At 43.0% G+C, this 25,834-nt stretch overlaps 1 protein-coding gene across 10 annotated transcripts in view; it reads left to right on the top strand.

Annotated features, from left to right (window-relative positions):
• ANK1 (ankyrin 1) overlaps positions 1–25,834 on the top strand; it is a 355,025-nt gene that overhangs the window by 163,771 nt on the left and 165,420 nt on the right. For all 10 annotated transcript variants that reach the window (XM_033948942.1, XM_033948947.1, XM_033948950.1 and 7 more), the window contains 4 exons: positions 4,225–4,422; positions 18,494–18,592; positions 23,693–23,791; positions 25,721–25,819. In XM_033948942.1, coding sequence (XP_033804833.1) covers positions 4,225–4,422; positions 18,494–18,592; positions 23,693–23,791; positions 25,721–25,819 — 495 coding nt within the window. The remainder of the gene's footprint in view (positions 1–4,224; positions 4,423–18,493; positions 18,593–23,692; positions 23,792–25,720; positions 25,820–25,834) is intronic.

The raw sequence follows: 25,834 nt of genomic DNA, 5'->3' as shown, positions 1-25,834 counted from the left end.
CTATCTCCTACACCTATCTCAATCCGGGCTCAAGTCTACATCCATACGAGTCCACCTGAGCGCTATTGCGGCGTTCCACCAGCCCCTACAAGGGAAACCCCTCTCGGCCCATCCGGTGGTCGCCAGATTTATGAAAGGACTCTTCCATGTTAACCCTCCTCTCAAACCACCCCCAGTAGTTTGGGACCTCAATGTAGTCCTTTCCCGTCTCATGAAGCCCCCGTTTGAACCACTCAACAGGGCCCCTCTTAAGTATCTCACCTGGAAAGTGCTTTTCCTGGTAGCCCTTACGTCCGCTCGCAGAGTCAGCGAACTCCAGGCACTGATGGCGGATCCACCATTCACAGTATTCCATCATGACAAGGTGGTCCTCCGCACTCACCCGAAATTCCTGCCTAAGGTGGTCTCAGAATTTCATCTCAACCAATCCATTGTACTTCCAGTATTCTTCCCTAAGCCCCATTCTCACCACGGAGAATCGGCCCTTCACACTCTAGACTGTAAACATGCGCTGGCTTTCTACCTGGATCGCACCAAGCCACACAGAACCACTCCTCAACTTTTTGTGTCCTTCGACCCTAATAAGTTGGGAAGACCCGTATCAAAGCGCACCATCTCTAATTGGATGGCGGCTTGTATCTCTTTCTGCTATGCCCAGGCTGGATTATCACTTCCTTGTAAGGTCACAGCCCTTAAGGTCAGAGCAATGGCAGCCTCAGTAGCATTCCTCAGATCAACACCAATCGAGGAAATTTGTAAGGCTGCCACCTGGTCCTCGGTTCACACATTCACCTCACATTATTGTCTGGATACTCTCTCCAGACGGGATGGACAGTTTGGCCAAACAGTATTGAAAAATTTATTCTCTTAAGTCGCCAACTCCCCCTCCATCCCACTGAGGTTAGCTTGGAGGTCACCCACTAGTGAGAATACCTGCCTGCTTGTCCTGGGATAAAGCAATGTTACTTACCGTAACAGTTGTTATCCAGGGACAGCAGGCAGCTATTCTCACGTCCCACCCACCTCCCCTGGGTTGGCTTCCCAGGCTAGCTACCTGAACTGAGGAGACACGCCCGGACCTCCGGGCGGGAAGGCACCGGCGCATGCGCGGTGCGGGCATCTAGAAACTTTTAAGTTTCTACAAGCAACACGTGCTTGTGAGACGTCCGTACCGGGGCTCTGTCTGATGACATCACCCACTAGTGAGAATAGCTGCCTGCTGTCCCTGGATAACAACTGTTACGGTAAGTAACATTGCTTTAGGCGCAGATCTCTTGTATTCAGTAATACTGCATATCTTTAGTGAACTCCCTAACCCACCATGGCCATCCCCCATTTTGAGTTGCACACTGAAAAATTTGTGTGTGGATGCTTGTAGAATAGCACCTAGACACATGCATGTACAAATCCTAATTGTAGCCAACTAACTGCAATAATTGGTTGTGAGCAATTTTGGGTGTGCAATTTTTATGCCACATATAGAATCCTGGGATCTCCACTCATCTTCTGTAACCTTCTGTGCATATTCACTTGGCATCTGCAAAACCACAGAAATTTGGCCAGAGAGTCACTCAGATTTATCCTCCAATATACAAACTACTGAGGAGCTAAGTTGTTTTATCTATCTTTCACCAAGTAATAAACTATCATTTAGGGCTGATTGTTGTAGTTCAAGAAGTTGATCTTGAAGCTGAAAGAAGAAAGCGAGAAGATGGGACTTTACCTGAACATCAAGAAAAACCAAACTCATGAGTACCACCAACAAGAAAATCCACATAAAGATCAACAATGAAGAAATAGAAGTGGTTCACAGCTTCATCTTCCTTGGGTCCCTCATTGATCACCGTGGTGGTTCAACAGCAGAGATTAAGCATCGATTAACACTGGGAGTGCAGCCATCGTGAGCATGGACCAAATATGGAAGTGCAAAGACGTCTCAGTCACCATCATACAAAGACTGATCACTGCCATACTGTTCCCAATCACGACATATAGCTGCGAGACATAGACACTCACGAAAGCTGTAGTGCTGAAGAAGACTTCTATGAATCCCATGGAAGCTAGTATCACCAAAAAAGATGTTCTTGATCATATAAACCCAGAGTTGTCCCTGGAAGACAAGATTACCAGATAGAAACTGCCCTATTTTGGACATGTGATGAGGGTGAATTCACTAGAAAAGGGGGTGCTACCTGGAGCGGTCAGTGGTAAAAGGAAGCAGGGGAGACCGAAGGCCCGTTGGCTGGATACCATCAAGAATGACATGGGAATGAACATCAAGCAATTGAAAGAAGATGTGGAAAACAGGAAAGCATGGCGAGGACTGGCCTACAAAGTATCCAAGTGTTGGGCACGACTGAATAGATAGTAGTAGTTGTAGTTTTCTGGGTTTCATCACGTCTGGTTAGGTAGAACCAACTTCTCCACCATCATACTGTGACTTTCTTCAGGGTGTGCTTTGAGGTCTGCAGTTTGTCTTTATATATAGTGGGTACTCAAATCTGATTGGCTGGGGCTTGAGGTGATTGAGGCAGGAAAGTCCATTGTTCACAAAATTGAATTTTGGCAGGAAAATCCATTGGTCACAAATTTGAATTTTGGCATTTGTTGTCTTCCTCCCTCTCAAAGTTTTAGAATATAACCTCAGAAAATCCTCTCCTTCCAGAATCAGAACTGTCACAATTTATTTCAAGTCTCTTTCCTGCAAGAATTTAAAGTTGTGACAACAGAATCTCCTGCCAAAATTCAAATTCATGACCAACTGACTTTCCTGCCTCTTTCACCTCAAGACCCAGCCAATCAGCTTTGAGGACCCACTATATATAAAGACAAACTGCAGACCACACATCACACCCTGAAGAAAGCTACAGCATGATGGCTAACATGTCAGTTCTACCTACTCAGATGCAACAAGACCTGGACAACTACAATAATCATGATGCCATCTGCAGAAGCCTAAGAGAACATATTATTCAGGAAATCTTCCCTCTTGCTATTCCCCGGCTTGCCATGGTCTTAGTTCTTCTGAAATTTAGATGCCATTTTCATATTCTGTTTCAGAACATACATGTCTATACGGTACACTCTCCACAGGATGTCTCCAAATCCAGACAGACAGCGGGGATTTCTAGGTAACTGGAGTCAGATCTTATAGTGGCATGTAGAGCCCAGGCTATCATATATTCCCATATTTAGCATGTTATGTGACCTGTTAGGGTAGCGCTTAAGTGTCTTATGTGGTCTTCTTCAATACCACTGCCCTGTATTTTACATTGGCTCTCAATTCAGGCTGAAGCTAAGTTTAAGATTTTGGCATGATGTTTAGGAAATAAATGAAGATGGTTCATTTCAGGACAAAAACTTCAATCCACTCAAAAAGCAATGTTCTATGTTTCATCAGTTAGAGGGGCAATGAGGGTTTTTGTGCAAGCTAGAGCTTTCTGTATGGAACAGTCTTCCTGTGGATATTAACCCAGATCAGAATAACCTTGCTTCTAGGGAGAAATGGTGAAAGTGTAAATTTGGTGTAGCTGCAGAGATATGATGTGACTTTCTGAAATTTTAAGTTAACCCCCCCCCCCCCATTTTTTTTTCCCCACAAAACTGTAGCATGGTTTTTAGCGCCAACCGTGCCGGTAACAGCTCTGACGCTCATAAAATAATTCCTATAAGTGTCGGAGCTGTTACCACTGCGGCCGGCGCTAAAAACCACACTACTGTTTTGTAATAATGGGGGGGGGGGGTTATTTTGATGCTTTTTGCATGTTTTCTTGGTGCACCATTATATGTCTTGTAGTCCAGATTAAGAATATTTGCTGATAGTGAAGGGTATTTGGGGGGGAGACAGCCTGTTGCAACAGTGTTTATGGCATGGAGGCCATTGGTGTGCTACTACATCTTCAAGGGTGCTGAAAGTGGGTGGAGTCTAGCAACCTTATAGTCACAGATGGCTGGACTATTGTGTTGGTATTTCCCTGCTTTGTACTTGGTTTTGTATTATATTTGTTTTATTTCTTGTTATGTATTTTTTTTATACTTTGTAGTTTTTGTTTTAAATGTTTTAGGTAATTGCTGTAAAAGGTACTGAGAATACAGTATTTGGTACATCACAGTATAACTACAAAAACGCCTCTGAAAGTGATGAGGGAAAAAGGGGGTGTCTGAATGGATGAGTTGGTATTAATTCAGCTGTTGATACGCTCTCTATAATCTACTTTTTTATAGAATGGCTACACCCCATTGCACATTGCTTCCAAACAGAACCAGCTGGAGGTTGCCAGCAGCCTGCTACAGTATGGAGCATCTGCCAATGCTGAATCTCTCCAGGGGGTGACACCGTTGCATCTCGCTGCGCAGGAAGGACTTACTGACATGGTCTCTCTCCTCATCTCCAAGCAAGCCAACGTTAACCTGGGAAACAAGGTACCAGTCACATTGCTCGTAGTGCATCATTTCAGAGGCACTGCAACATGTACATGGTGCAAAGGAACATGGGTAAATTTGCCACAGTCAGGATGCTGATGTGCTAGAGACACGGGAGTGCCATATGTTCTTTATTTTTATGTTTAATTTTAGACAATTACATCCAAGCAACTCTTAATATGAAAAAATTGGAGACAAAGAATCAATAATATATCAAAAAGGGAATCAAAACTCAAATACTCCATTAAAAAAAAGTCCACCACAAGCGGAGGAGAGCCGTAGCAAAAAAAAAAAAAAAAAAGGGAAAATGTCATAGCATGCAAGGTATAAGGATGAGATATACTGGAGCTTGGCAACGGCTACATAAATAAAAGACAGATATATAGTTGTGTAGAAACCTTTAGGTACCCCAAGCCTTATGATATGTTCCACTAAGGTGCTTATCTTACCATTCATGTTTTAGAAATGCATAAACTGGTACTTAAACATTTGCCCCCACTTTTACTAAACCACGATAGCGGTTATTAGCAGAGGAAGCCACGCTGAATGCTCCGCACTGCTCATGACGCTCATAGGAACTCTATGAGCGTCGGGAGCAGCATGGCTCCCTGCGCTTATAACCACTATTGCGGTTCAGTAAAAGGGGGGGGTTATTTAGCAAAACATCTAAGTTCCAATGTTGCAAAGCCAGGATATGCATATCAAAAACTGAAGAGCAAACAGATGGAAAGGGGGAGTGGTTTTTAAGCACATTTTGGGCAGGACTAGATATGGCCTAAAAATGAATGTTTATTCCCCATTTCAGAAGGGAAATGAATGTCTGTGTCCTAACACAGTGTTCTTCAGCCGCCGGTCCGCGGAACGGTGCTGGTCTGCAGAAATTTCCTGCCGGCACGTGCATTGGGCCCGAGACAGTGTTCTTCAATCGCCAGTCTGCGGTGCGATCGATACGGCGTAATCTTCAGGATGGCTCCCTCTTCCTCAGTGCTGCTGTGCACAAAGCTGCGGGTATCAGCTTCGCAACGTCAGAGGGAAGGCTTCCAGATGAGACGTGGGATGCGCAAAGAGCCGCTACTCGCACTACAGCATTGAGGAAGAGGGAACCGGCTCGAAGGTAACACCGGGGGCGTCATAAAACGGCCAGGCAGGAACAGACCAGAAGGTAAAGCACAGCATGGAGGGAGGGAGACAACAAAGGTAGGGGGGATGATTTTACTTTTAAATTTACTGATTGAATTATGTCAATTTTGAGAATTTACATCTGCTCTCTGTATTTTGCACTGTTCAGGAAGAAATGCATTTGTTTCTTTTTCTCTGGGGTTGTACTGTATGCAGAGTCTTACATCTTAGGGTTTGTTTGTATATATTAGTACTGTTAGTTTTTGGTCCCGTATTTGCATAGGGGTTATCTATGTTCTGGTAGGAATGAACGTTGAGAAGCATACAGTGTGCTTTGTGTATTTTAATTTTGTGGTTAACCATAATGTGTTGTTAATAAGATTATATTGTGTGTGTGTGTGTATATATGAAAAATGAATGGAAAAAATGGTGTTACAATTAGTACTATTATGGGGGAGGGGTCTGGGGCAGAGATGGGCAGGGTCTGGCCCACGACTTAGCCCAGTGTTCTTCAACCGCCGGTCCACAAAATAATTATTTTATTTTCGCCAGTCCATAGGTGTCAAAAGGTTGAAGGACACTGTCCTAACAGATCTACTTCAGGATTTACATCTGCTATCCAGGTTGTCTATGTTTCAGAAAAGTGCTCCTCCTGAGCCCCTACTAATCCCACCGGAGGGATTGGGGGGGGGGTCACCAGAAGGATTGGGGGCATCAGCCCTCTCCCTTTAATTTCCTAGTGTTTGATGTCCCTCCTGAAAGCCAAACTGAGAAGGAATACTGGGATCTGTGACAGCTTCGGGGAAAATTAATGTTTATGCTTCTAAAACTGCTAAGATAAATGCTTATGCTCAGGCACATAAACCTCTAAGTTGTTCCTCAGTACAAACGTCTATGTGTCCAATTTAAACCGTTGATATTTTGGACGTTTACTTTTCTAAACTGAATGTTCATGCCGTACATAAGCAGAGTGCAAACGCTCATTTCTCCATGTATTTTACTGTAGAACAGGCTCTATATTAAGAGATCCTTCTCTGAAATATTAACAGAATTTGAAATTTCCCATCTCCATTCTGATTTAATTGTCCTTCCTAAAATGCCGCTTCACGTCTCTCAGTGAACAGCAATTCATGCAATGTGGTCAGTGTTCAAAAGCACTTATGTACCCTTGGGCTGATTCTATAAACGGTGCCTAAAAAAAATGGCGCCGGCCACATGTCAATCACACTTAGGTGCTGTTTAAAGAATCACGGCTAGCGGCACCTGCGTAAAAACCTAGGCGCCTGAAATATAGGCCAGGGTTTTAAAGGCCTACATTTCAGGCGCCTAACCCCCCTCTTCTACGAAACCGCACTAGATGTTTTTAGCGCAGAGAGCTGTGCTGAATGGTCCGTGCTGCTCCTGACGCTTATTGAGTTCCTATGAGCTTCGGAAGCAGCGCGGGCCATTCAGCGCGGCTCCCCATGCTAGAAACTTCTATCGTGGTTTCGTAGAAGAGGGGGTACGTTTTTGGAGAATTGCATTTTAGTCATTAGGTGCTACTAAGCGCCATGCAATAAGTACCTATTTTTTTATAGAATCGGATAGGCACCTATCGCCCAATAAAAAATTTTTTTTAACCAATTATTGAGACTATTAAGGGTATTTTGCCAATTAAGTTAGGCGCCCTTTATAGAATCAGCCCCTCTGTGGAAGTCTCAACCACAGAAATCCTTTTCTTAAATAATCCAGGCCTTTTGAATAGATCATTCTGGCTGTATAAATTGTTCTGGGGCCCCAAATTTAACTTAAGTGCTAAGTGGCAACGTTCAGCTGCTAAACATGTAAGATAGAAGCCCGTTTGGCTTACGTTGATTACAGGTATAACTTGAAGAGGGTTATTTTATAAAGGGGTGCATACCTGAAGGGATAAAGTACACGCCCACTTTGGGGTATTTTAGCCAATCATATGCAGATTTGGCCACACACGTGTATAAATGACTGCTTATAAAATACCAACCAGTGCAAAAATATATGTTTTGAAATGATGCTTGCTTAATTAGTGGGTGTACATAGGGGTGAAATTTTGGCAGAGTATGGGCAGAGCATGTTAGTACATGTATAGATTGTGAAATACTGTACTGTTGGCAAATATTGGCACAGATATTTATACCAGCTCTAGTAGTAAGCCTGCCGCTTGTACTAGTATTTTATAAAGACAAGTATACACCTACTTGTCATCATCAAATAGGCTTAAACATTCAGAAAAGAAATCAAAACCCTGCTTTTCAAAAAATTCATCCAAATATCTTAACCCCTCCTCTTTTACCTCCAGAAGATTCACCTACCTTTAGATAACCTTCCCCCAAATTACCCACCTTAACACCTTCCAATTAAACAAATACCATAAATAGATTGTAACCTACCCTCTCTAACTGCATTCCATATGTATTTTTCATACAGTTCTTCACTGTCAGTTTAATTTCCATCCTATAAGTTCACATAGAATTTTTCTTTTTTCAACCATCTTTATTTTCTCTTCTTTATTAATTTCCAGGTACTTTAGTTAGATTGTGAGCCTTCGGGACAGTAAGGGAATTTTTTAAGTACCTTCTTACTTCTCATTTATAATCTTAATGTATATTTTCTTCAAACCGCTTAGAACCTAACGGATGTAGCGGTATATAAGAAATAAATTACATTACATTACATTACATTAACTAGTTGTTTCCTTATAAAATGGCCCTTAGGCAGTGGAACGCTTTCTCATTTTGGGGGGCCCAAGGGCTCTACTATAGCCCCAGCAGGATCCTGTGGCATGACCTCTCTCTCCAGCTCCCGACTCCCCCACCTACCTTCCCCAGTCTCTGTAATTTTAAATCTTCTGGCAGCCACCGCGCAGCATCAACGAAGCTGGCCTGTCCCAGAAGTCATCATTCTGCAGCGACGCTGTGCAGTGGCTGCCGGAAGATTTACAATTACAGCGGTCGGGAGGATGTGGGTGGGGGAGTAGAGCCATAACTGACTCTGACCACCAATTTTTGGGGATGCCATGGCCCCTGTGGCTTCCCCCGTTCCGACACCTATGAAATGACCCTCAAGCCTCCTAATTCTATAAAGCTGGGTTCCCAGTTTATAGAATAAGGTCAGTTACGCTTACAACTTAATTTCATAATTTTTAATTTCCATAATTGGAGTTTACAGTCAATTATTGGCTTAAATTGTTATTAATTGGCATGGACGCTATTCTAGAAGCTGTTCGCTCATTTTCTGAGATGTGTATTTCTAGGGGCATGGGTGGGTCGGGGGCATGCCTAAGATTTACGCGCGCATGTTGTATAATACTAAGGGTTAGACGCCTAACTGACAACAGCTAGGCACAAGTGCTTGCACCAGCCTTTGATACGACGTAAGTGCTTACCGCAAAATAGTATTCTGTAATGGCAGCTCCACACAGAACAGCTGTTTATAGAATTTGCGCCCAGCGCCAGTTATAGAATTTACCCCAAAAGGTCTAATGTAGACATTTCAAGTTATACGTGCATTTTCAACAACACTATGTAAATGGATAGTGTGTCGGAATTAGTTTCAAGTTATATGTTGACTGCATGGCTGAATATAGATCGCAACCTCTACAAGGTACAAAGTTAAACCAGATATCTTCCTCTAAATTTTAATGCACAATTACTATGTATTTGCTGATTTTAACAGATTGAAAATACTAACAATAGGATATGGCAGGTGCAAAATTTGGACACCCTTCCAGTCGGTATTTCGTAACACCTCCTTTGGCAGTAGTAACAGCTTCCGACTGTTTTCTGTAGCTAGCTAAGGTTTTTCTGTTGTAGCTTTTGAATTTTTTTCCCACTCTTCCCTGCAGAACTCTTACACGTCAGAAATATTCTTAGATCTCCTTCTATGCGCTGCATGTCTGAGAACTCCCCACAGATTTTCAATAATATTCAAGTCTGGGGCCTCTGAGGGCCACTCCAGTTCCTTCATCTTTCTTTTCCTGTAAGTACTACATGGCTGATTTCGAGGGTATGTTTCAGATCATTATCGTGGTGAACTATCCAGCCTCTTTTCAGCTTCAGTTTCTTCACTTACTGTGGGACATTAGCTTATAAGATCTGTTGATATATATTTAAATCTCTTCTTCATTTTACCCACACAATAATTTTTATGCCACTGGCTATCGCAGAATCCCAAAGAATAATAGATCTACCCCAGTGCTAAACAATTGGTAAGGTGGGGTTTTTTTTCTACATGTATCGTGTGATTGCGACCAAACAGTTCAAATTTTGGTTAACAAGTCCAAAGCACTTTCTTCCAAAATATTTCAATTATATCAAGGTTTTCTTATGCATACTTTAGACAACAATTTATGTGGTGGATTTAGGAAAGGTTTCCTTTTGATAGGTCTCTCACGTAGAACTTTGTTCTGTAAGCGACGCTGTGTTGTGGATCTGTGGATAACTCCTCCTGTATCGGCTAAACTTTCAGGAAGTTATTTGCAATGATATGTAGGTTCTGTTTTGTACATCTGGCCAGTTTGCAGCCAACTCTATTAGAGATTTGTTTTGATCTTCTAGAGCTTGCCTTGGTTTCAACAGTTTCATGTAACTTCCATTTCTTAATAATGCTGCTGACGGTCGAAATTGTTACCTGGAAGTATTTAGGGATTTTTATAGCCTTCCCCTGCTTTGCCAGAGTAAATTATCTTCAGGTTCAAATGATCAGACAGCTAATGCCACCGTTGCCCCAGGTACATTAGATAGATTGTGAGCCCGCCAGGATAGACTGGGAACAATGCTCGAGTACCTGAATAAATTCATGTAAACCATTCTGAGCTCCCCTAGGAGAACTGTATAGAAAATAAAATAAAATATTAAAAGTAGAACAAGTCACAAATTACTACTACTACTACTATTAATTATTTCTATAGCGCTACCAGACACATGCAGCGCTGTTGTGGTATGCAGCCTATGCCTGCTAGGTCTGTCCCTAGAGCAGTGCACAGTTCAAGAGCTGACAATCCACAAGCAGCTCCATTTAAACCCCAAACTGAGACATTGGATGACTTTCCTTCTTTGACCTATAGAGGGAGTGGGAGAGCAGAAGTGCAGGTTTCCCATCCCCCACACAATCCTAGGTTAGTTCCCAGGAAATCTTTTTCACCTGAGGGTTTGGGGCGGGGCTGAAGACTTTTATCCCAGAGAACTGAGCAGTTGGAGAGACAGAATCAGAAGGAGCAGCTACAGCTAGAGGACAGGCAGCGGCGCTCAGGGCTGAGAGCTCTGAATGGCAGCCCCCATGTGGAATGCATGGAGTTGACTGAGGCTGGAGCGGAACCGCCTCTGCATGCCTTAAGTTCCTCAGGACATGGAGCTGGACCCAGAGCCAAATGCTGAGTTACAGAATGAAGTCCTGCCCATGGAAGTTTGCTGTTCCAGAAGCAAGTAATTGATACTGCCTATTTGAGTAACTGAAACCTTGCTTATCTAAGCTGTCTCCAAGTTGTTTTTGGTAACCCTGTGGGAGCTGTGTGAACTGTGAGGGCTCCTGTGAGAACTGTGAAAGTCTTGTTTTTGATTTTTGTGTTTTACTGTTTCCCCTGGGTGGGGGAAGGGTTGATCCAGTCCCAGGCAGTGGGGTTTGCCCGGTGTTCTCAGTAGTGGGATAGAGGGCCTATTGTTGGCAATGTTATTGCCATGCGGAGCACACTGCCTGGCCAGCACGTCAGCTGCTGGGAGGGTCAGTACAGTAGCGCTGACTCAGGCTGAAGATATCAGCACCAGAGACTGTTTTTGTTTATGGAGTTTTTCAAGTTATTGGACTGTGAATTGGCTGGAGAGCCAGTCCCAGCTTTGAGGAAGATTTTGCCTTATATGTTTGGAACTATATCTATCCAACATTAACTTAGGGTCTGTTTAGTTGTATATTTTGATTGGTTTTGAGACTATTCTTGATCACTGAATATCCTGACAAGTTATGTTTTTGTTTGAATTGATTAATATGGAAACAAGCAAGCTGGCTTGATTTATTTTGATTTCAAGAATAAACCCAATGATTACCTGAAGAATACCTACCTGGTGAAGTGGTGTTTCCTTCTGTTTTCCTTCCCTTGTGCTGCCCGCTGCGGCTCACAAGAGTTTTGTCTTGTCCTGGTGTCCCAGGACCCATTGCCCTGAGGCTGCCGGTGATACTGTACAGAGTCACAAAGAAGAAGAAAACAATCTCTGCTCGAAAGTGTACACAGTCTAAACAGGCAAGACAGACAAACAAGATGTCATGGATACAGTTAAGGGGAATGGTTAATCAGCTGGCTGGGTTGGAGGGCAGAGGAGTAGGGTTAAGGATTGAAAGCAATATCAAAAAGGTGGGTTTTCAGTCTGCTTTTAAACAAGGGAAGGGAAGGGGGCTTGGCGGACAAACTTGGGTAATTTATTCCAGGTATAGGGGGCAGCTAGATGAAAGGAACAAAGTCTGGAATTGGCAGTGGAGGAGAAGGGTAACGTTAAGAGTGACTTATCTGAGGAACGGAGTTCTCTGGGAGGTGTATAAGGAGAGAGAAGCAAAGAGAGATATTGAGGGGCAGCAGAATGAACACACTTGTAGGTCAGCAATAATGTGATGGCAGGTAGGGAGCCAGTGAAGTGACTTAAGAAGAGGGGTGACATGAGCATTGCGAGGTTGGTAGAAGGTGAGTCGTGCAGCAGAGTTTTGCACAGATTGCAAAGGGGAGAGGCGACACTGCGAGAGACCAGTTAGAAGTAGATTGCCGTAATCTAAGCGTGAGGTTACGAGAGCTTGAACAAAGGTCCGGGTAGTGTGCTCAGAGAGGAAGGGACAAATTTTGGTGATATTGAAGATATAGAAGCAACCGGTCTTAGCAGCTTGTTGGATATAGAAAATGAGAGGTCAGAATCGACGACTCCTCCAAGGTTGCAAGCAGAGACTGGAACAATGACAGTATTATTTACAGAGATGGAGAAAGGAGGAGGAGGAGCAGAGGGTTTAGGAGGAAAGAGGAGCAGCTCAGTCTTGGACATAATGTATTTAGTTTCAGATGATGGCAGGACATCCAGGCAGCAATGTCAGCCAAACAAGCAGAGACTTTTTCTTGGACTTTAGGTGAAATTTCAGGTGTAGAGAGGTAGAGCTGGGAGTCCTCAACATAAAGGTGATATTAGAAGCCATGGGAGGGGATCAGGGCACCAAGGGAAGAGGTGTAGAGAGAGAAGAGAAGAGGTCCTAAGATAGAACCCTGGGGTACACCAACCGCTAATGGGGTAGCAACTAAGAGGCTATAAGAGTCAGACCATGTGCTCAAATATAGAATTGCCTTCAATGGCTTTAAAAAAAAAATAGTAATGAATCAAATGGAACAATATCCTTATGGTGCAGCTGCTATATAGGGCACTGCTGATCCCTCCCCCCTATACACACCCCCCTCAGTCTAGAAGAGGTGCTATGGGAGGACTTCCAGAGACAAAGAGATCTTCACTGGTAAGACTTTGCTGGGACATTGCTTGCAAACTTGAGAAAAGGGAATCCTAAAGCTAAAAAGATAATCTCAATGACTTATTTTATTTAAAGTACTTTAATCACTTAGCAAGGGAGTTTTAGGAATAGTTTTTTTTTCTTAGCAGAGGAAGGGAATGTTAGTGTACATAGGCTAGCATTTCAAGGGGCTATTTTAACATTGCTATAGTATCAGTATAAATAAAGCACAGCTAATAGGCACAGGCAGCTTCAGTTTAGACTTTAATTCCTTCCCTCCTACCCCTACTCTCACCCATATCTGGCCTGATCTCTGATTTAAAGGCCCTTGTCCCAATTAGAAAGCTAAAAAAGTAATTAGCTAATTTCTGTTAGCTAGTAATTAGCTGTTAAGAAAAATTCTAAGAAATCCTTAGAGGGTAACTTACCAATACAAATAAATATTAAACATTACCATAGTCTAACATAATTAGCAACTTAGGGGACCTTACTGTACATATTCCAACTCCCTTAGCAATGTAACAAAGAAATCACCAGTATTAAGATGCAGGCAGCAGTCCAACTGTAAGATGGGGGCTATTAAGTCTTTTGCACTGAGTGCGACATGTTTGATCATCTCCCAGTTGGTGAGAGGTCTTATGTGAGGCTAGACTAGCAGACTTGGAGGAACTGAAGGAGACAGGTACATAGAAGAGACCTACAGGGATGTTGTAGAGAAGTCCAATAACCCTGGTGAAGTAGGAAGCAATCCTATAGCCAAGAACTACCCACTAGGGTAGGGCTGCCCAAGTCCGGTCCTCGAGATCTACTGGCAGGCCAGGTTTTCTGGATATCTGCAATGAATATGCATGAGAGAGATTTGCCTGCACTGCCTTCTTGGTATGCAAATCTCTCTCATGCATGTTCATTGCGGATATCCAGAAAACCTAGCATGCCAGTAGATCTTAAGGACTGAACTTGGGCAGCCCTACATTAGGGGATGCAATGTCCTGTTGCACCGAGGATGTGTATCCAGGGGCTTCTGATCAGGAATGAAGGTTTATACCATTATAATGAGAGATTTGATCATTAGGTATGTAGATAGCTGAGTGGCTGGTGGACATGGGGATCACATGGTCACTTGCCTGCCTGGTGTGAAGATGGTAGACCTCACATATCACCTAGATAAGATTTTAGACAGTGCTGGGGAGGAGCCTGCTGTCTTGGTACATGTGGGTACCAACGGCATAGAGTAATGTGGTAGGGAGGAACAGACAACAGGATGCTCCTGAAGCAGCCTCCATTGGGTAGATGTGCTGTTGATCACCTCCAGAGTGAGAGGAGTGAGATTCAGAAGACTTGCAGCTAAGTAGTTTTGGACAATTTTTTTCCTTCTTTGAAATATCGCTGGTTAAATATTTGCTTTGGGAAAGCAGTGAACTAAACTACCTTAGGCATAAGCAGTTAATAAATGATTTGAATGAATTGTCAATATGGACATGGAGTCATGTGTATAAATTTTGCATATTTTAGAAGCCTGATAGTGGTGAAATTTTTCTCCACACTTTTATTAGTTTGGAGATAGTATAGTTTTTTCAGGTAGTTAAGTTCCTATTTTCATTTTTTTAGGTGTGTAAGAGTGGTGATAGTGATTTCAATTACCTCAGTATTGACTAGGTAAATATAACATCGGGGCATGCTAGGAAGATAAAATTCCTTTATGGAGCAGCTGGCTCAGAAACAGACAAGAAGCGAAGCAATTCTAAACCTAGTTCTTAGTGGAGCGCGTGAATTGGTGCGGAAAGTAATGGTGATGGGGCTGCTTGATAACAGTGATGATAACATGATCAGATTTGATATAATCCCTGGAATAAGTTCATACAGGAAATCCAATACAATAGCATTTAACTTTAAAAAGGAGACTATGATAATATGAGGAGAACGGTAAAAAGGAAACTTAAGAGGAGCAGCTGCAGAGGTCAAAAATTTATATCGGGCATGAATATTACAGTATCGTATACTTAAATACAAACCTACATTTTTGAACCAAAAAAATGACCCCAAAATGGGGGTCTTGGTTTATATTTGAGTCCTACCCCTCTTGGACTCATTTCTGGCCTCTCCCAGGGCCTACCATAAGTCCTGCTAGTATAATGGTGAGCCTTGGGCAAGAGCAATCCTCCTATGTCCCTGTCTTGTGCAGTTTCACTACTCAAAATGGTTGGTGCAAGTTTATTTATTTGGATGTATTAACTGCCTTTTAATGAAGAGATTCACCCACAGTGGTTTATAGTACATTGAATAGTAATCGGGTACTCTTAAGTATTTTCCCTATCTGTCCTGGCAGGTTCACAATTTAATTATGGTACCTGGGGCAATAGTGTTAAATAACTTGCCCAGAGTCACAAGGAGCATTCTGGGATTGAACACATAGCCTCAAGGTGCTGAGGCAGCAACTCTAACCACTAAGCCACACCTCCACTCCACAGTAACCTTGTGAGACTGCCATGAGTTGGGTTTATATTCGAGTCAGCCTTTTTTCCTCCTTTTTGAGGGGAAAAAGGTTACCTCAGTTTATATTCAAGTATATACAGTATTCAAAAATACCATCCTGGAAGTCCAGACTAGATATATTCCATGTGAAAAAAAAGGAGGAAGGAAGACCAAACAGCAGCCAGTGTGGTTAATGAGTGAGGTGAAAGAAGCTATTAGAGCTAAAAGAGAATCCTTCAGAAAGTGGAAGAAGGATTCCACTGAAAATAATTGTAAATAGCACAATAAATGACAAGTCAAATGCAAGGCATTAATCAGGAAGGCAAAGAGAGACCTTGTAAGAAGATTGCACTGGAAGCAAAAGCACACAGTACATTTTTTTTAGGTATGTTAAAAGCAAGAAGCCAGGAAGAGAATCGGTTGGACTGCTAGATGACCAGGGGCTAAAAGGGGCTCTCAGGAAAGACAAGGCCACAGCGGAGAGGTTAAATTAATTCTTTGCTTCAGTCTGCACTGAGGAAGATGTGGGGGAGTTACCAGTGCCAGAAATGGTATTAAATGCTGATGAACCAGAGAAATTCAATCTCTATAACACTGGAAGATTTAATGACCAGATGGTATACATCCCAGAGTACCGATAGAATTGAAAAATGAACTTGCAGAGCTATTGTTAGTTATTCTTCTTTAAAATCCAGCATAACCAGTGGTAGAGCTCCTGCACACAATTTATAAAGGGAGTCTAAAGCCGTCCAGATAGACTCCAAAGTGTTCTCTGCTGGCCTTACCAACAGGGGAACCGCTGGAATCTGTCCTCCAACTGCTGGAGCCAATTCTGCCTTCTCCATAGCTGAAATCTCTGCCACAGAGTCCTGGGACGCCGGTAAGCCCTCCAGCTCAGCAAGGGAAGCAACTTCCTGTCCCTTCTGAGCCGCCGTAGTTTCCCTCTCTCGTGGTTGCTGGGGAGGCATTGGTCTTGCAGGGCTGAACGAAACCTCGCTCCCATACACTGAGACTTCCCTCTGACTCGGCAAAGCCGGTTCGCCCGAGGGGAAGACGTAAAGAAGCTATCGATCGTCTCCTGCCTTCGCGAGATGAGCTCCGGTTGCCGGGCTGTAGCAGCCGCTCTACCCCTTCTTTTAGGCATTAAGATAAGGTGATCCTGATACACAGGAACGAGAGAAATTTTTCGGCAGGAGAACGATTAGCAAGCGTCCTCACTTCACCGTGGCAGTCTTTTTAAAGATTTCTTCCAGTGTCATCTGTCTAATTAACAAAGGTTTCTGTTTCAGTAGTCTCTCTTTGATCGAGCATACTGCCATAATCTCATGCTTAAATGTACGTTGTTCCATGCCAGCCATTAACTGGTCACACATTTTCACAATATCATCTATAGGGATATATTTCTCCTATGTTCACAAGATCTTCATCATCGCTACTATCCTCATGCATTTCTTTATTTAGCCATAGTCCAAAAGGAAAAGAGCAGAGCATGCCTGGTCTTCAAAATCCCTCTTTATTAACAGCCAATAATAAAATTTATGTACAAAACAGTCTTGACAATCGTAAAAACATGTAGCAAGTCATGGACTCGACATGCACTGTGTTTCGACTACAGCGCCTGCATCAGGAGTGGTTAAATAATAAACCAACAATGAAATCCAAATCCGTGTGTATAAAGGCACATCTTTGCCAATATTCAGCACTTCTTTAATATCAGCTGCCTCTAACTTATTAACATTTTCAGATGATAGACTTCTGGCCTAAGCAATGAGGTTTGACATCATCGGCGTTTCTTCGCTGACTTGGAAATCTTCAAAGTCTTCCTCTACAGGTTCATTTTCATCGAACATAGTTGATGGCCAAAGTTTGTCGAGCATTTTTTTTTAATGCTGATTTTGTTACACCTTTCCAAGCACTCTAACAGCACACGATCTAAATCTTCATTTTTTTGCCCTATGCAATGTTTTTCTATTTTTAATTTCTGATCATCTCTCTCACTATACAGTAAAACTTCAATAACTTATCTTTCTGTTTCTTTAAGTCATAAATGGTTGTTGTTCCCACACCATATTCATCAGTCAGCCATTGTTCAGGCACACCATGATCAAGTTTCTTCAATACCTCAACTTTCTGTGCTATTGATAAACACTTCTTTTTCTGCTTCTCACTGCTCTGAGTGGAATCTGCGTCTCTCTGCCATTTTCCAGAATTCCAACCTTTTCTGTCTCTCAGTGCCACCCTGGAAATCCACTGCTTATTCCTAGGATAAGCAGCATAGAATTTGTTTTACTACTTGGGATCTAGCTAGGTACTTGGGACCTGGGTTGGCCACAGAATACTGAGCATGATGGACCTTCGGTATGTCTCAGTATAGCAATTTTTAAATTCTTATGTTAGCTCGCCACTTTCCAGCCCTCCAACCTGAATTGCACAGAGATCGGCTGGCTCTGACCCACCCCCACCTCTCCTCCTGCGTCCCCGGACCTTACCTGGTGGTCTAGCGGTGATGCGGGGCAGGAGCGATCTTCCTATGCTCCTGCCCCGTGCAGAGCTGTCATCGAGACTACAACGGGAACTCGTGGCAGCCATTTCTCGAGAATACATGAACCATTTCTTGAGACTACAACGGGAGCTCACGGCAGCCATTTCGATGATGGCTCTACACGGGGCAGGAGCATAGGAAGATCGCTCCTGCCCTGTGTCACCGCTAGACCACCAGGCAATATCCAGGGAGGCTCGGACAGCCTAAAAATAGAAGTAAAAAAGAAGATGACTTAGACAAAAAAAAAAAAATCACGAATAACTGAATCCACGGATACTGAAACCGCGGATACGGAGGGAAAAGTGTACAAGTCTTTGAAAATCTGTAATCATAACAGTACATTAAATGGTGACATCTGCATGTGTGGTATGTATATTAGAACTGTACTAATGCTGTATATTGTGGTTCTGTTCTCTCCCTTTCTCTCTAATATGTCTAAAAATCTTCTTTTGCCAGAGTGGCCTCACTCCCCTTCACCTGGCAGCTCAGGAGGGACACGTTGTTACAGCAGATGTTCTAGTGAATCACGGAGCTAACGTGGACTCGACAACACGGGTAACGCAGCTGCTGCCATACCCCAGAAAGTTCCACAGGGGCAGTTTTTCAAATGCTCCATCTTGGGGCTTTCCCTTGCAAAACTAATCAGGCATACAGAGGATATTGTATCCACTTGTGGTGTGGGTAAACGTCCCATGGTTGAAAACATATTTATTTATGAAAATCTAATATAAGCATTTTATTCTCATTCCTTAAAATCTAAGCATTATATTTGTGTTCCTTAATATATCTCTGGGACCACTGCTTCAAAGCCTGGTTAAAAAATATGCACTATAAAAGACAAAAAAAAAATAAATTTGATCAGTATTAAGAAGACCACATACGCTTAAAGCCAGATTTGGAGGGGGGGGGGGGGGGGTTAGGATGACAGTTTGCAGAAACTTGGAATTTACTCATATAAGAGGCTTTGAAAATAACCATCTGTACATCAGCCCTTGGAAGAAGACAAGAGAACAAAAAAAGGTAGCCCCTCTATATTGCACCTGATGGATCAAGTCTGATTTGCTTAGAAAATATTTGGAAATCCCCATGGTATAATTGTAGAATAAGTATTTGCATCTGTCTAGTTTCCAAGAATAGAAAAAGTGCAGGGAAGAACAGGGCTGAGGATAAGGCAGGGATCGACAATTCTGGAAACTGAAAGCCTCTATATACTCCCAGCACAGAGACAGAGCAGATCTGGGACAGGAAATGGACTGACAGTTCTGGAACCAGATGAGGGAGAGATATGATAGAGGTCTATAAAATACTGAAGGGAATGGAATGGTGTGAATCACTCGGTTTACTCTTTCCAAAAATAGAACTAGGGGGCATAAAGTGAAGCTACAACGTAGTAAATTTAAAACAAATTAGAGAAAATATTTCTTCGCTCAACATGTAATTAAACTATGGAATTCATTGCTAGAGAATGCGGTAGAAGCAGTTAGCTTAACCTTTTATTTGGAAAGAAGAAGGAATAAAATACTTAGGTATATGGATAAAAAACACGCTTGATGAGACAATTATAATGAATGAAAAAAGTTTATTGCAAAAAGTAACAGAGTTATGTGAGCAATGGAATCCTTTACATTTATCTTGGTGGGGAAGAGTTCAAACTGTCAAAATGATGATATTGCCTGTGGTTTGTTATCAAATGGGAATGATACCAGTTTTTTTTCAGGGGTCTTTTTACAAAAAGTTAAATAATATTCTTAGTAAATTTATTTGGCTGGGTAAAGCTGTAAGAATTGCTCTAGTGACTTTACAAAAACCAATTGAGGAGGGAGGGGTAAATTTTCCAAATTTTTATAGGTTTCATCAATCCTATATATTGCGCCAAGGTATGTATTGGGTCCTCCCAGAACTCATGGAGAAGCTTCCAGATTGGTTATGGTTGGAGTGGCAGCTCATGTCTCCTATCAGGCTTCGTCATCTGCTTAGCATTAAAATGCCTAGAATAAGGAAAACCAATAGGATATTAATGGACACATGGACAACATTAAAGTATGTTAACAACTTAACTCCTATTACTATTCAAAAATCTACTTGTCAAAATATATGGCTGAACTCCAAGATACAAATAGGCGGTTTTATGATTGTCTGGAAGGATTGGATTGAAGCAGGAATACGTACTTTAGATCAGTGTTTTTCAACCGCTGTTCCGCGGCACACTAGTGTGCCGCGAGATGTTGCCTGGTGTGCCGTACGGTCAGGGCCGCCATCAGGGCAGTACCACCAGTCTAGGGAGAGGGGCGGTCCGCCCCACGTGGACAGGAGAGAGCTGGACGGGGGACCCGCGGAGTTCAATACATCTCGAGCCTCGAGGCTCGTCTTCTGTTCCTGCCTGCCCTGCAGCTAACATATAGCCGATCGCAAGCGTTCCCCGATGTCAGCGCTGACGTCGGAGGGAGGGCTTAAGCAAAGCCTGCCCTCCGACGTCAGCGCTGACGTCGGAGAATACTTCCGTTCGGCTATTTGTGCGCGGCAGGGCAGGCAGGAAGCAGAAGACAAGCCTCGCGGCTTGAGCTTCGTTTTGCTGAGAAAGTTGCAAAGATGGGCTGGGAGGCAAACACGGAACACAAAAGGGGGGAGGGAGTGCGTTTTGGACACAAGGCATGAACTGGGGAGAGAGGAAGGGAGGGAAAGAGATGCTGAGGTGGGGGAGGGAATGGGTTTTTGGACACAGAAGGCATGGACTTGGGAGAGAGGAAGGGAGGGAAAGAGATGCTGAGGTGGGGGAGGGAATGCGGTTTTGGACACAGAAGAAATGGACTTGGGAGAGAGGAAGGGAGGGAAAGAGATGCTGAGGTGGGGGAGGGAATGCGTTTTTGGACACAGAAGGCATGGACTTGGGAGAGAGGAAGGGAGGGAAAGAGATGCTGAGGTGGGGGAGGGAATGCGTTTTTGGACACAGAAGAAATGGACTTGGGAGAGAGGAAGGGAGGGAAAGAGATGCTGAGGTGGGGGAGGGAATGAGTGTTTGGACACAGAAGAAATGGACTTTGGAGAGAGGAAGGGAGGGAAAGAGATGGTTGTGTACACGGGGAATAGAAGAAAGGAGAATTTTTGGTCATAGGGAGGGAGTGAGGTACAGATAGTGGCATACCAGGGTGGGGGGGGGGGCGGTCTGCCCCACCCCGGGTTTACGTCCCAAGGGGGTGCACAGCTGGCCACCCTCCAGTGTTGTCCCTAGGCCGGCAAACTGCGGCTCTTTAGCCACTTGAGTGCCACCGCCGCCATCGGGAATAGGCCGGCGCCAAGTTCTCCCTGCTTTTCCCTGTGGGGCCGGCCAACTCTCGCCACTCGCGTCAATTCTGACGTCGGAGAGGACGTTCTGGGCCAGCCAATCGCTGCCTGGCTGGCCTAGAACATCCTCTCCGACGTTAGAATTCACGACGGGTGGCGAGAGTTGGTCGGCCCTGCGGGGAAGAGAAGCAGGGAGAACTCGGTGCCGGCCTGTTCCCGATGGCGGCAGTGGCAGCCTATTCCCCAGTGGCAGTGGCAGCATTATAAAATACTTTCTTTGTGTTTATTTGATTCCTATATATTTATATATAGTCAATTTAGGCACAGTTAAATTTTTTAACTTTTTCTAATGGTGGTGTGCCTCGTGATTTTTTTCATGAAACAAGTGTGCCTTTGCCCAAAAAAGGTTGAAAAACACTGCTTTAGATGATGTTATTAATGATGGTAAGCTGCTGGAGTTTTCACAATTGCAACATAAATTTGGACTTAATAAAAAACAAAGTTATAAGTGGTTGCAATTGAAGCAGGCTATTCAGGCAGGGTTCCCTGAATGGAAGTCTTTAAATACTCATTTTACTCTAGAATTCTTATGCTTCCAGGCAGATTTTATGGGTCACCAGGCCGCACAGTGGTATAAAACATTATCTGGATATTTAAATAAAAAACCAAGGACTGTACTTAGAGATATTTGGAGCATTGAGATTAAGCATCAAATTAATGCATCTCAATGGCCACGTATTTGGTCTTGGAGGATAAGATGTACAATGTCTGCGTCTATGAGGCAAACATGGTTTTTCCTGTTGCATAGAGCACTCTGGACCCCTGTTCGCTTACAAAAATTGGATTGCTCTAAGTCTAATAGATGTTGGCATTGTCATCTTGAGGCTGGAACTCTAGATCATTTATTATTTTATTGTCCTTTTATTAATAATTTTTGGAAATTGATCTGGGGTCAAATAAATTGTATGTTAGAGAATCCTGTGGCCCTATCATATGACACAGTTTTGTTTGGAATGTCTATGAGGGCCAAAAGTCAAATTTCATCGAATAATAACAAACTGTTAATGATTTTAACAGGAGTTGCCATCCAACATATAACACATAACTGGAAAGACTATAGAGGATTGAATTATTGTTTCTGGTGGAGTTCGGTTTGTCAGGTGTATGAAATGGAAAAAACATTGGCAATCAAGAGAGGTTATTATAAGAAATTTAAAGAGGTGTGGAGACCATTAATTGAGTATTATAATAAATAAATAATTATATTTATCCCCATTAAATATATGTAGGGGGGAGGAGGGATGGGTGGGTTATATGACATTATGAGAGGTAATATATGGAAAGGGAGGGAGGGGAGATAGTTTATGGTATAAAATGAATGTAGAGTTTCAAGTGAAGAATGTATAGTATGACTTGAATTATTGTACACTTGTTTGCATAATGTAAAAACGAATAAAGATATTTAAAAAATTAAAAAAAAAAGAAGCAGTTAGCTTAGCAGGGTTAAAAAGGTTTGGATAATGTCCTAAAAAAAAAGTCCATAAGCCATTGTTAAGATGGGAAAATCCACTTGTGACTGGATAGGCTACTGTTGGAAACAGGATACTGGATTTGATCTATCCCAGTATGGCAATGCTTATGTTCTTATGAGCCTGAAACTCCTTCATATATTTTGACATAGAGACATGAAAGGGATAGAAACCCATCTATGTATTCTTACCATGGGAACAAGGGCAGGATGGAGCAAGACTAGGATGCTGGAGACTGAAAGCCATCTCTGTACCGGGAGAGGGGGGGAGACGGTTAGATTGTGCTTGAGACTGAAGCTCCTCCATACTCAGGGCCAGCTGAACCATTAGCAGATTAAACCATCAGTTTTGGTAGCAGCTTCTGGGTATGGCAAGTGCTGAAGTCAAATAGGTCCTAACAGCCATACAAACTGAAAAAAATCAATATGTACATCCACCCCCAGAGACCTAGGTAATGCATTTTGGAAAGTGCCCTCATTATATATAAACAGTATAAATGTAAAATACACATAATTATTCAGCTTAATTATATTTTGAGGGGATCAGGGTAAGTGCCTAGAAGTCTGACAGTTAATTGGGGGAAGGGTGCAAGACTGAAAATCAGTCTTGCGTACCTACTGCCTCTAGCATGGAGACAAAGGTAGTAGAAACAGGGTTAGGACATAGGAAGGACTGATTCCCTTTTGTATACATTCAGCACAGGGAGACAGCAGGCAGGAGCAGGACTGAGGAGAAAGGAAAAACTAACCATGCTAGAGAACAAAGCCTCTGTTCATATCTCTAGCAAAGGGCTCAGGAGAGAATTTATTATTGTTATTCATTAATTTCATATGTTTTCATGTAGATGGGTTATACTCCCCTGCATGTGGCCAGTCACTATGGGAATATCAAAATGGTGAAGTTCCTTCAACAGCACCAAGCCAACGTAAATGCTAAGACCAAGGTGAGGAACTGCTGAGATGATTCATTTCTTCAATTAAAGCTGATGCTGATCCCGTGTTTCTGAGTGTGAACCTTTTCTGTATCTCCTGTTAACCATACTTAGGATTTTCCTCCTAGACAAATGTTCTAGTTGTCTATACCCTTCATGCTGATATGTACTCTTGTATTTGCAATAACTAGGGTTACCATATGGCTCCAGAAAAAGGAGAATGGATTGAGACATCCGGGTTTTACTTTTATTGAACGCAATGGAAGTAAAACCTGAATGTCTCAATCCGTCCTCCTTTTTCTTGACCAAATGAGGGAATTCACCAGATATTCCGCAGGAAAACAGGAGAAACCAAAACAAGAGACGAAAACTGTGGAAACGATGATCTTGATACAAATATTTATTAAATAAAAGTGACGCAGGTCAGTAAATAGATTCAAAAGTCTTCATAATTATAGCCAGTCAGTAAATCCATATAATACACAGTAAAGGTATTGTGGTGTGGACCCGACATGGTCCGTGTTTCAGTCATAAAGATCTTCTTCTGGTGTCCATATCAGACACTGCCACAGGATTTGGTATTCTGGTGTATGTGGATTTGGTATGATGGTACTGTGTATGTGGGAGCAAAGTGCTTCTTTTTCTGGAGCCATATGGTAACCCTAGCAATAACCATCTGCTACAGGACTATTTTATATGGCTGATCTACTCCCTGTACTGGGAGATGTCTCTCTTGGCACTACAGTGTTCCCCCGGTCATTCGCGGTCAGCGGTTCGCGGTCCCAGTCATTCGCGGTATTTTCTGACCATGACCGCTGACCAGAAGAGGACAGCTGGAGAGGCAGGAGAGAGCAGCCAGAGAGCAGGCGAGTGAAGGAAATCACTTGCTGTATGCTCCGACCGCATCTTCCTGCTTTAAAGTCAGGCCTTACCAATCAGGAGCTGCTTTGACACACAGCTCCTGATTGGTAAGGCCTGACTTTAGTGCAGGAAGAGGCAGTCGGAGCATACAGCGAGTGATTTCCTTCACTCGCTGACAGTCTGGCTGCTCTCTCCTGCCTCTCCCGCTGCTCTCTCCAGTCTCCCCCATGAAAAACCGGTTTTTCAAGATTTGCGGGGGTTCCTAGAACAGAACCCCTGCGAATTTCGGGGGAGTACTGTACTCCTACTCCCTCTCTTAGGATACAACTCTCCTAAAACACATCCTGCTCCTTATAGTTGGAGACGTCTCTCCTAGCACAGCCCCTTCTCTCTGTCCTGGGAGATGTATCTAGAGTGAAGTTTCAATCATTAATGGTGAATACTGAGAGGGGCATATTCAAAACATGCCTCTGAGTCCAATTTGGATGTATAGTGATAGACGTTCAAAATAGGCAGTAAGAAAATGCCTATTTTTGAAAGACAAGCCACTATGGGGCTCCTAATAAAAATTTTAAAAAGTTCAAAAAGTGGCCTAAGTCGGTATTTGAATGATCAAAAAGACAAATCGTCCAGTACTTATGTAAATCTGTAACCTATTCTGAGCTCTTTGGGGAGAATGGGATAGAAAATTAATTAAATAAATAAATAGGTTTTGGGACAAACCGTCTACGAGTGGCCGCTGAAAAGTTCTCAGCCCATCTGAGAATTAAATGTTGTGAATCGATGCAACTTAGAAGTTATTCCATGCTTTTCTTGACACTTTTTTGTTTCATTCCATATCATTGAAATGAATAGTGTCATGAAAAAATGTGGAATAACTTGTCAGCTTCACGGCTCCATATTATTCTCTTTCTTGGTTGGGCTGAGAACTTTTCGGTGGCTCCTTTTACCTAGAGGAGAATGACTGACTAGGTTCTGGACCTGCTTGCCTGCCTAAGGAAACGTGACTGACTGGGTTCCGGAGCTAGGCTTGGTCTATAGTAGAGTTAACAGATTCTTTCACTGTTTATCTCACTGCAGCTGGGATACACTGCTTTGCACCAGGCAGCTCAGCAGGGACATACGGACATTGTAACACTGCTACTGAAGCACGGTGCTTCCCCCAACAATACTTGTGTGGTGAGTCAGAAATCT

The sequence above is a fragment of the Geotrypetes seraphini genome, chromosome 6, assembly GCF_902459505.1.
Source record: "Geotrypetes seraphini chromosome 6, aGeoSer1.1, whole genome shotgun sequence".
Lineage (NCBI taxonomy): Eukaryota > Metazoa > Chordata > Amphibia > Gymnophiona > Dermophiidae > Geotrypetes > Geotrypetes seraphini.
The sequence above is the reverse complement of the archived record's forward strand: the minus strand, read 5'-3'. Positions and strand labels throughout refer to the sequence as shown.